Source organism: Gavialis gangeticus, unplaced genomic scaffold (genome assembly GCF_001723915.1).
Source record: "Gavialis gangeticus isolate Ggan-Ray unplaced genomic scaffold, GavGan_comp1, whole genome shotgun sequence".
NCBI classification, from domain to species: domain Eukaryota; kingdom Metazoa; phylum Chordata; order Crocodylia; family Gavialidae; genus Gavialis; species Gavialis gangeticus.
Window position 1 is genome coordinate 48,272,927 of NW_017729032.1, and position 12,428 is coordinate 48,285,354.

The 12,428-nt window shown below is 41.5% G+C and overlaps 1 protein-coding gene across 1 annotated transcript in view; it reads right to left on the minus strand.

The window, feature by feature from the left end:
- The window catches only part of UBL3 (ubiquitin like 3), a 106,007-nt gene that overhangs the window by 13,607 nt on the left and 79,972 nt on the right, over positions 1-12,428 (minus strand). Inside the window, exons 2-3 of the mRNA XM_019524903.1 lie at positions 9,724-9,832; positions 2,406-2,492 (exon numbers count right to left, since the gene is read on the minus strand). Coding sequence (XP_019380448.1) covers positions 2,406-2,492; positions 9,724-9,832 — 196 coding nt within the window. The remainder of the gene's footprint in view (positions 1-2,405; positions 2,493-9,723; positions 9,833-12,428) is intronic.

Consider the following 12,428-nt stretch of genomic DNA (forward strand, 5'->3'; position numbering starts at 1 on the left):
GTGTGTGTGTGTGTGTGTGTGTCCAATATCACTGAGGCAAAGGCAGACAGAACAGTGTCTGCTTAGGGCTTTTTGGAGCTAATCAACAGGTCAGCTGACAACGTCCCTCCATTCCCTTCCTTGGAAAAAGCTGTTTAAGAGGAACTTGAACTAATGAGAGGCTTTTGTTTTCTTGATGGGCTGTGATAAGCTTTGTTATCAGCACCCTGCTGGCTCCCTTGCCTGTCAGGTTTGCTGCAGACAGTAGGAAGAAGCAGGGAGAGGGAGATTGAAAAACTTAGTATCATCAACAGATGCATGCAGTGCATGCAAGCACTCATCCCTCCCCCACCTCCCTTTTGCCTCAGAGTGCTAGCTGGAGGCCAGGGTCTGGCAACACTTCCTACCCTTTGAACAACAAGCTGGGAAAAGCCTAGGACTGTACAGGCAGGGTGACAGTGTAAACCCCTCCCTAATCAGAGCTTCCTGCTGGGGCCTGGCCACACACCCCCTCACCTCAGCACCATACAAGGGAAGGGAGGGCTGCTCTAGCACCCCCCAGCTTCTAGCCTGCCTTTCCTGATGTAAAAGTGAATGTCTATCCACTTGCAAATCTGTTCAAGCTCTGCCAGTTAGACTAACCTACAAAGAGTGATTCAATTTAGGCGCAAGCTTTTGGAATGTCTGCCCTAGCCTTAGTGCTAAGTAAGAAGACAAACTCGAGGTGAAAATTCCATAGTTAAATGACAATATTAAGTAGCATGCAATCAAGTTCTCCATGCCTACCCAGTATATAAAGCAGGACTAGAAAACGGAACCATATGGCAGATAAATATATCCTAAAGGGGATCAGCAGCCCAGGCAGATATGGTTGAAAGCTGTTATCTAATGGTTGTATAGTACCTATTTGAATTAAATCAATAACTCCAGTTCAGTTCTTAATGGAGACATATCCATATTAGAATGGGTACACAAGAACAGCTGATTAACATCAGCAGCATAGGGCAGTGATTTGTTTTTCCAAAGCCTTTACATTGTGATCATCCTTGGTGCTAGAGGATGATAGCTTAAGGGTGCTAAAGACTAAGTTTTAACCAACATTACAGTAGAAAGTGAAATTTAAAAAAAAGAGAGAAGGATAAAATGCACAGGAATTAAGTAATTCCAGGTTTACTTTCACTAGAAAATGGTTGCACTAAGGATGGTTTTCATTATAGTTCTCCCTTCTCTGTACATTCTTAATTGCACACAGCATTAACAGAAGCAACACATGCACAATAGATTTCAATTAAATATTTCCCTTAAATTAACGTATCAAACTGAAAATAAATTGTATTTGAAATGTATATACCAGGCATGATATATAAAAGTCAGGGGCAGCAGGGCAGGCTCTATGAGGAGAGGCTAAGGAACCTGAACCTGTTCAGCCTTCACAAGAGAAGGCTGAGAGGGGATCTGGTGGCCCTCTGTAAACTAGCCAAGGGGGACCACAGCAGGCAATGGGAGAGTCCCTGTTCCCCCAAGCACTACTGGGAGTAACAAGGAATAACGGCCACAAGTTGACAGAGAGTAGATTCAAGCTAGATATCAGGAGGTGCTACTTCACAGTCAAGGCAGCTAGGATCTGGAGCCAACTTCCAAGTGAATTAGTGCTGGCTCCTACCCTGGGGGTCTTCAGAAGGAGGCTGGATAGAAACCTTGCTGGGGTCGTTTGACCCCAGCATCCTTTCCTGCCATGGCAGGGGACTGGACTTGATGATCTGCTCAGGTCCCTTCCGACCCTACTAACTATGAAACTATGAAAGTATTTTTATTTATAATACATTTGTACATTACCTCAAACAATAAGTTTGTAAAAATATAACTGCAAAAAACCACATGCCACAAGGGGGCACAGTTGAACTGCATTTCTTTACCATGCAAAGAGAAGCCATTAACTTTTGTTCTCACATAACTATACAATTATATTTTTGGGACAAAGCCGGATGGCAAGAATGCCGCTTCTTATTCTAATTTCACAGGGTGCATTTTTTCATTACATTACAATCCAGACTGCTGTTTAATCAATTATCAATCTTCAGCCAATACAGAGATTTCTGAAATAGTTTTACAACATAAATATGAAGTATGAAAATGAAATAAAATCCTCTCTCCCTAATTAAAAATAATAATAAATAAAGACGACATTACTATTTCTTATTAGTACATAAAACATTAATTCACAAGGTGATACTTTCCAAAGTCTGAACACTGGAGAAGGGACAGTAACACACGGCATGCTATGTTATAACAAAATTCTTCAGAAAACCATACTGTGACCTTGAATTCTAATTCTAGATTGGGTTTTACTAACATGGGACTTACAGCATTTCAAATGTATATTTGCTTTGCCTAAGAAAGGTCCATTACTTAAGTTATTTTATTACCTCCTAGTGTCACGTTGCCATGAAGAAACCGTCCTTGATAAATAAGCCGCAGAATATTTGGACTGCTGACCTGTTCTTCTTCCCAATCTGAAAGAGAAGCAAGGGAACTCTGAAGAATAGATTTAATTATATATATCTTTGGTTTATTTCCCTATAACCCAGGATACAGAGGAAAAAACTTTAGACTTGAAGCTACAACACCCAAATGTTTTTCTGTATTTACCAGGTGACCCTAGATAGTCTACTACTATTAACAGCATAAATACTATTAGTATATTTCACAGATCGTTTATGAATTTTAATTAATACTTAAAAGGTATTTAAGTATTAATCAAATAATAAGTGACAAGGAAAATTCTGTTTTCTTTCAGACTTGGAATCCATTTGACTTCCTTTAATTTCTTCCTCTTTAAGATTCTCCAGCTACTCTATCTATCCCCTGCATTCAACCAGATAAGTTCAGCCTTAGTCTAGTAATGAAAACCAGCCATTTACGCAATAGCAACACCGCTGCTTGCTGGTTTAGAATAGGATTAAGTCAGAAGTGTGCTCTTCTCATCCAACACTACCAAGCATCCCACAAAACTAAATTTAGCTAGCTAAATGTCCAGAGGGTTAAACAAACTAAGAACCCTGAAATTCATGATAAAATTGAATGCTTAGGAACCGACCTCATAGAAGAGCCACCTATTGATACATTTTAAGAAATTTCTGACACCACAGTATCAGCACACGGTTGATGGATAGCAAATGATTTTCTGCAATAAAAATGCATCTTTTCATAAAATATTTATGCTTCAGTAGGTTTACATTGACAAACACATAATTTATCATTGCCTTTTGAAATTCCTGCTGTAATTTTTAAAGCCATTACGTGAATCTACATTAAGCTTTAAGGGTAAATATTGTAAGTTATTAACATAATTAATTTAAATCCGGTCTTTGGAAATCTAAATATTTCTTAGCTGACCAGATATTTTATGCCACCTGTTCACAAATCTGCTTCTATTCTGCTCCATCTACTTCCTTCCTTTCCTTTTTTGTGTCTTTGTAACATAGTGTTATCAGAGTTGGTACCTTTGTTTGAATATGACAGGGCCATGCTGTGAGCACTTCTGCTATGGCCTCAAACTTTCAACCTCTGGGCTGGTCAACCATGTACCTTAGCACCTAGCCCCCACTCCATCTACTGTAGCATTTATATATCAAACATAAAACATTCAAAAAAGGATAAAAAGGAGCAAAACCTAATCTGTTTGGATAGAATACACAACTGACATCCACAGAACAGGAACAGGCATCCAAAGGGAGAGAAACTGAAACAGGGAGCATTAAAAAAAAATACTGTGAAAAGTGTATGAAAAGACTTCTGGGAGAAAAAACAGCAGGAAGAGAAGAGTGAAAAAGAACTACTAAAATCAATGTCAGTTCAGATTTAATGCACCAAGAAAAATGACGTTTAGAAGGCTGCACAGTACTACATGGGGTCAGGAGTAACATCAGCATAGAAGATTGACTAGGAAGTGTATAGAAGTGGTAATATTTACCAGCTGCCTTAGAAAATTTAAGTCACAGTATAAGGTAGTTCTAGTTGTCTGATTCTATCTGAAATTTGGAATATTTTCTGTCTATTGCCTGTTTTAATTGTAGCACAGTTCAGTGAAGGCACCATCATTGGTATGCTGTACACTGGTAATGGCAACCCTTGGATATACCCTAAGTCAGCGCTTCTCAAAGTGGTGGTCTGTGGACCAGCCACTGGTCGCCAATCCACAGCGAGTTGCCAGGAAAGAAAGAAATATATTTTCAGAAGCATAACATTGATATGCCATAGCACCACAGTTCGTACGTTACAACACTCCAGGTGATGTCACGTTATGCAAGGTCAGGAATGAAAAAGAAACAGCTGGTTGCGCATTTGGTGTAGCGTTGTTACACACAGTTGCTGCCACTGGCTGAACTGGACACTGGTCCCTGGCCCACTGGAAAAAAAATTGCCAGTCCGCCACATCAGATAGTTTGAGAAGCACTGCGTTAAGTCATTAGTATCAATTCTTGATCTGCTTTTTTGCAGGGGGAGGGATTGAATCCTTTCTCCATAATTTTCTGACTTTAAGACTACCAAATTGAGCCAGATGAAGTGCTAGAATGATGCAACAAAGCAGCCAGAAGACAGAAAGATAACTCTGGTACAGTAATCCCTATTAGCTAACCTACCATGTCCTCCATCTATTTAATCTTTGCTCTACAATTCTTTTCCCATTAACAGTAAACTTCAGATTTTAAAATGCCTACGATGGAAGGGGGAAAAAAGTCTATAAGAAAAAACCTAGGAGAAAGACTGCAGTTGGAAAAAAAAAAAAAGAATAACGACTATCAGTTGATCATCAAAAGAAAATTCAGTTCTTCCAGCAATGCTGGAGAGATGGAGTTTAAGTATGCTCTCCACTCCATCCCCTAATCACATTACATGGGATGGCAGCATTTTCAGTAGCTCATGTAGGTAAATATATCCTATCTAGACAGGTTTCGTATCTTTAGACGCTTTTTAAAAATCATTTACTTTTAGATAATGTTGCATTCATGAAAGCCAGAGAAGGAGTGTGATTAAGGTACTCAGCTGGTTTATAGGAGACCCAGGTTCAGGTACCTACTCGACCTGATTCAGAGCAGTAACTCAAAACTGGGTCTACATCACCTCAACCCATCATTCACTCCAAAAACCAAAACCTAATATCCCCCCACTCCCTCAACCTCTCAGTCTATTTCAATATGAAATTGAGAATCCACTGAATTCTCATACTTTGGGGGAAATAGGGAAAACTGTTTCCTACCCAGTTCTATTCATTTACCTAAACTACGTGAAGGGTATATAACATTGTCTGTTTTAGTGGCTGGCAATATACTAATCTCTGATTCAGTGATGTAAAACTAGAGTGTCTCCAATGTCAGTGAAGTTACTGATTATTGTATTTTGAAGGTGGTATAGATATAGTCTACAAAGGTGCATATCACAAGCTTTCACAAACCTAAATTCATTTTGTCAGATGTTGTGAAAGGGCAGCATAGAGCAGAGTATGAAGTAGAGTAAGTGATCACTGATGATTACAATACAATAGGTGGGAGAGCAGGAGGGAAGGGAATGGGGAGGTGGAAAGGAGTCATCCTGTAAGAGACATTATAAGCAAACACCACATAGGAACAAAAAGGGGCAACAAAAGCTAATCCAGGTAATGGGAAAAGAATCCCTCTTTAAACCATACCCATCATTTGTAGACTGTAGATTGATTTCTTCCAATATCCTGTTCAAACTGTTTTTAAAAACGTTTTCTGCCTTAGAACAGCAATCCTGAGGTTAGCCATGAAGTGTCCATGGAGGTTGAGTGTGTTCTGCCACAGGTTTGTGCGTCTTTCTGCAGTTGATGCCGTATCAGTGGCAGACCATGTTTGTATACATCTTAAAGACTCTATTCAGGCAGTGCTGACAGAGTCAACTGACTTTGTGGGTTACTATCATCTCCCTGATTCCTGCTAAGCTTTGTCCACTCCACAGGTGTCAATGACCTCCTGTCCCTTTTAATTGTCTTGATAGTCCAGTATTCAAAACTACCTACTCTTCTGGGTGAGTTAGCCATTCCTGGTAATCTCTCTCTATTTCACAGCCCTAAAGACTGACTATAGCAAAAAAAACTTAACCCGCATGTGGCAATATTAACTCAGGTGTAGAAGTGATTGACAGTGAAGTACTGGATACACTGTCAAGATGCTCAAGAAGGCTAAATTTTGTTTTTGAATCTGAATAAGAGATATACATTCAACTATAACAGGGGTGGCTCAAACTCTGCTCCCTGGGCCAGATCTGCTCTGCAGTGCCATGGCTCCCCACAGGTCCAGAAAAATCGGTGGCAAGGCAATGGTGCCACTGCTCCTCTGCTGCCAAATTCCAGACCCATTGGAAGCCCCGGGCCCTGTATTCTGGATTGGCACCCGATTCCAGTGTGCAGGGCTGGTTGGGGATGGCACCTGGCCCCAGGACCCAATCCCAGCACACAGGAGGGCAGGAGAGGACAGCATTGGGGCCCCAGGGCCCAATCCCAGTGCGCAGGGCAGAGAAGAGGCAGTGCGAAGCCCCAGGGCCCTACCACTGAACTGTAATGATTACAGGAGTAACAACACAATATCTTTTTGGCTATTTTACGTCTAGTGTATTTTGTTTTCTTAAACTTTATATATGCTCTAGCAAATTAGTGTACACTCCAACAGTTATTTTTGTCTTGATCTTAAACTGAATAACATGGTGCTAGCCCCCTAGCATATTAGTAAAGCTTCTAGTTTCTTTAAGCCGAGAAAAATGTGCATTGTGTTTTATGTGATGTGCCACATCCTCTGCACTCCCCTTTTCAAAATCCTGGATCTAACCATGCACCCACCCTCACCAACACTCTGCAGAGCAGTTCAATGCTACTGCGAATAAAGGCCAGCTTTAAGTAACTCCTTTAACAAAGAGAGGAGTTTTCAAATTTCCAAGTGAGAGATTAATTGCTACTTTTAAGCGTTCCTAAGCAATGAGCATCTGTAAAGAATTTCAGATTTGCTGCAATTTAAAAAGAATTTCATTTTCTACCTCTAAGAACCAACCTAATATAGACCAAGTGACTGAAAGATGAAGGGAGGTGATCACAATTACAGCAACAAATGTAGGCACCGTACTTCTCCCTAACACACAAGCATGGCCAGCAGGAGCCATTTGTTTTCCTCAAATTTTACACACCCATCCACCCACTCACCAATCTGTAATCATGTTCAGGCTAAAAGCAACTTCCCTGGTACATGTTGTATACTATCATCATGCTTTAACTTTTTGGCAATTTCTCCTTAAGCTCCACAGAATTGCTTTTTTTTTCTTTCAGAAAATGCAATTTTTTTTGTTATGAGTAAAATGCACTAATCCCAGTTTTAATTATGGTTTCACACATCTGAAATAAGTTTCATCAAATGGAATATTAATTAGATGCACTGACACGAGATAAAAGTAAAACAATCAACATTTCTGATCCTATATTACATACCATTCTTTGTACACCAATAGCTAGGTAGGATGTTGACTTGAAACTGCAATGTAATATGCCCAAGAGTATATTTAAAAGACAAAGTCTCACCGTTACTAATTCAGAGAAATGCACACAATCCCCCCATCCCAGCCAAGTTAGTCTGATTCTATCAACAGTGTTCTATGGGGGGACGAGATGGGACAGGATGGGACAGGACAGTGCATTACCAAGTCTTCAAATACCTAAAGGGCAATTACAGAGAGGGTGGAGATGGGCTTTTCTTTGTGACCATAGGGGATAGGACTAGGAGCAATGGCTTCAAGCTGCAGCAGGGGAAATTTAGGCAGAAGATTAGGAGAAAATTTCTGACTATGGGGGTGGTCAAGGATTGGAAAAGGCTACCTAGAAAACGTGTGGAATTTCTATCCTTGGAAATTATCAAAAGAAGGTTAGACACTTGGCTGAGATGGTTCAGTCATGGATGAGACTGTCTTGACCAGGGGGCTAGACTAGATGATCTCATAAGGTCCCTTTCAGTCTTACCTTCCTATGATCTTACAAGCACATTACAATAAGGCATAGCAAATATCAAAGTGCTATACCAGACAATCTGTTCAACTAGATCAATTGTATTAAACAAGCACCTCTCTCAATACCTAATGCTTCAAAAGACCACAATCCACTGTCTTTATGTGCACTGTGCCAAACAGGTAATGTGATATCAGAGCCTAAAATAATTCTTTCTGACCTTCAAAAGAGACCACTTTAAGGCCCCCAGGTTAGATTACTGATACTCAGTTCTTCAGCAAAAAAACAGTTACTTATATTTCTATACACTAGCATTCCAGTAATATCATGGTAGTCCAACTAGAGGCCCTGGGCCAAAGGATTAAGTTGAAGTCCCCCAGGCTCCTGCCTGGCTGCCACTCCCCCATCATTCTGGGTGAAACAGAGGCTTCCCCCTCTTTTCCCTGGATGCCACTTCCTGCCTCTGCTTCAAGAGGGCAGTGCAGTATGGTGAGTGGCATAGGGAGTGTGCTCAGGGCAGACATAACTTGTGCAGCAATGAGGGCATGACCACAAAGGCACATATTTGTGTGTGGGGGTGGGGAGGGAGAAATCATGCTTGCATGCTCCCAGGGATGGGGGAGTGGAAATTGAACTTGTGTATCCACATGGTGCAGCAGTGGAGGGGGATTATACCCACGTGAGCACATGGTGCAATGAGGTGGGGTGGAGTGTCTGTGTAGACCGGTAGTCTGCGACTCAACTGGTGTGGCATGCACGACACGTGGTTCCCACTGGTGTGGCCTCTGGGAAGTTGGACAGCTTTCAGTGTATTTTAAAGCAATGGCATCAAACATTTGGCCCCACAGGCTAGATCCTGCCTGTGGAACTGCTATATGTGGCACACCAGGTTACTGGTGGGCCACTAGAAGTTAGGGAAACCCCCTCACCCCTACTTGCTGCCATAGTGGCCACAGCAGCTATCTCTATGCCCTGGACTAGATCCAGCCCATGAAGAGTCCCACAGTCTGGCCCTGGGCCCCAGGTGACCAAGTTTGACGTCCATGTTAAAGTACTGAAGTAACACCAAGGGTTTCCTCCAGCAGAGAATATATTTTTGTTAGTCATATTCAATGTAGTTTTCTCAATTCTGGCTAGCCTCCCAACAGATTATGAGGCAGGGAGGAAAGTTCTTGATTAATGTTTGTTAAACAACTGACACACAGGCTCTCTTAATTTAGAATACCATTATGCATAACAGAGATACTATTCAATAATTTGAAATTATACTCATTTTTCCTTCACATCTTCTAATGCTTCTTACAAGTTCCTTGCCTTTCTCTAAACATTACTATTGTAACAAGTCCTTTCCAAGATAATGTAATAAAAAATAAGATGATACTTGTGGTTTAACTGGCCTTGTTTTTCTTTACCAATTGTTAGACAAAAGCTTTTATATCTAATGCTTCATGATCAATTTCCAGTTACTATATCTGTTCCAAGTCAATCAAGAAAACAAATATGAAAGGAATGTTTGCAAAAGGGCAATAAAAACAAGGGTTGAAAAAAAAGGAAGAGAAATATCAGAATTAAAGCATCTTTAATATGCACGCACACAAAAAAAAGACAGGTACACATACACACACTCAAAACATTCAACTTAAATACTGAGACCAATAATTAACATTTCAGTCAGAAAAACAAGTGAGGTTGCTAACTAAGCAGCCTGAGCTCTGAAGAGCACAAAATAAAGTACTCACCCATTGGCCAGTTGTCATATACATGCTTTGCGATATCTGCAGCTGAGTCGTTTGGTGAAAATAAGAACTCTTTCGTTTTCCCACTTACCAAAATGAGGCGCAAATTTATCTGCAAAGAAAAAGACAACATCAGGAAAGGAGCACCACACAAATAAACTATTTAATTATAAAAGTATAACAACTTTATATTTCTTTCTTCACCGATTTAGCATCAGTCATAAGTGTGGTCTAAAGGGGGAAAAAAACCAAGCAAGCACAATGTTTTAATACAGTAGTAAAACGCACAAAAAATGTTAGACAGGAGGGAGATATCATAGATGAGTCAATCCGATAAGTTAAATTAACAAAAATATTTAAAGGTTCTTAAAATGTGACCATTAGAATGCATAGATAAAACTGTATTTAACAAACAGAAAGTATCACAAGAACAAATAAGTTCAGCAAGAAGTCATATCACTTAATACTCATCTTCTCTTGTCTGTTATTTTTTTTTTGTAGATAAGGAAGACAAGTCAGTCAACAATTTCTTGATGTGGGCAACTTAAACTGAAATCCTGCTTCTAAAAATTCAACTTTAACTTCTTCTGAGGCCCCTCTCCTCATTCTTATATCTGGGGACCTGGACTGTGGGTTTTACCACAGGGATTTAATGCAACATCAAAAGAGCCTCCTGCCTGGTGTCTTATGCATCTTGGGGCTCTGAATCCTTTAAATCTTCCCAACTCACAGATTCACTTTCCTCCCAACGAGACTAACTAATTCTTCTTGTTTTGTATGGCTGACTTGGAGCAATAATTAGAAGTCCAGTTTAAGATTAGTTAACCAATCTAATGGTCTTGAGGAAAGGGAATGTAGTTCTGCAATGTCACCATCAAATCTGCATAGAAGGCAGTGTTATGTGGTCCACAGTTTGATCAGGATTGCCAGAGTCACATTTTGCAGAACTTATAATACACCATTTGTGCATCAAGTGACCACAGCAGCCATGCCTGGTTCGGAACTGATTTTAAGCCTTTAATGTTTCTCACGGAAGGTCAAAACCAGGAGGGCTTATTGTTGGGTCGGAAATTAGATGTTTATTCCAAACGGTGGTTTCATTCCATGCTTTCCTGCTGCACTGCCATGGCCTATGAGGGCGTGTACACTTTAATAACTAATTATTACACTACCTTAGAATCTTAGTGACATCATAATTCTGTCTTATCTCTTTTACCCAGATACTGAAGTTATGCAATACCACATAGAGCAACTTATTCAGACGTTATCCCCGCCCATTCAGTTCAAGCATTACTGCATCCAACACTAGAATATTATACATGTTGTTTTTCATTAAAGCCTGCTTTCTATTCTCAAACAAAATTTTTGATAACATTTCTGTTCAAGTCAGTCCTAGTTCCATAGTTGGTAGGGTTGGAAGGGACCTGAGCAAATCATCTAGTCCGACCCCCTGCCATTGCAAGAAAGAGTACTGGGGTCAAATGACCCCGGTGAGGTGTTCATCCAGCCTCCTCTTAAAGACCCCCAGGGTAGGAGCCAGCACCACTTCGCTTGGAAGTTGGTTCCAGATCCTAGCCGCCCTGACAGTGAAGTAGCGCCTCCTGCTGTCTAGTCTGAATCTACCCTCTGCCAGCTTGTGACTTATTTCTAGTTACTCCTGGTAGCACTCAGGGGAACAGGGGCTCCCCCAGTGCCTGCTGGTCCCCTCTAACTAGTTTGTAAATGGCCACTAGATCCCCCCTCAGCCTTCTCTTGTGGAGGCTGAACAGCTTCAGGTCCCATAGCCTCTCCTCGTAAGGTCTGCCCTGCTGCCCCCTGACCATGCACGTGGCCCTCCTCTGGACCCTCTCGATGCTGTCCACATCTCTCCTGAAGTGCGGCGCCCAGAACTGGATGCAGTACTCCAACTGCAGCATGACCAGTGTCACACAGAGGGGGAGAACCACCTCCTTGGACCTGCTTGAGATGCATCTGTGGTTGCATGACAAGGTACAGTTGGCCTTCCTGACCATGTCCCCAGTCGGCCCATGTTCATTTTGGCATCAACGATGACTCCAAAATCCTTTTCTGCCTCTGCACTGATGAGAAGGGAGTTCCCCAGACTGTAGGTATGCTGCTGGTTCTTCCCCCCAAGGTGTAGTACCTTGCACCTGTCAGTGTTGAAACCCATCCTGTTCTCATCCACCCATCCCTGCAACCTGTCTAGGTCCGATTACAGGCTATTCCTCCTTTCTAGTGTGCCCACATCCCCCTACATCTTAGTGTTGTCTGCAAATTTGAACAGGGTGCTTATCACCCCCTCGTCCAAGTCGGATGAAGATGTTGAACAGTGCAGGCCCGAGGACCGAGCCCTGCGGAACCCCACTGCCCACATCCCTCCAGGTCAAATAAAACCTTTCCACCACCACTCATGCCCCAGCACTATTATTTACAATCAAAAGCAACTATACGCCTCATGCCTACTGATTTCCATGGAAGTCAGCAACCTAAATATCTGTATACACATTTGTCCTAGGAGTTTAAGTCCTATTGACTTTTAATGTAGACACCATTTTGTTGGTGCCCATAAGTGTGTTGCTCTCAAGCACTTTTTGCCACCCACCCAATCCAAAAATGAGGCCTGGAAGTTGCACTGAGGGCATACCCCTTCCCTGGAACTGCCCTCAAGATCCATCTTAGCACAGTCAGGAGTACAGAAGCAGCGTACA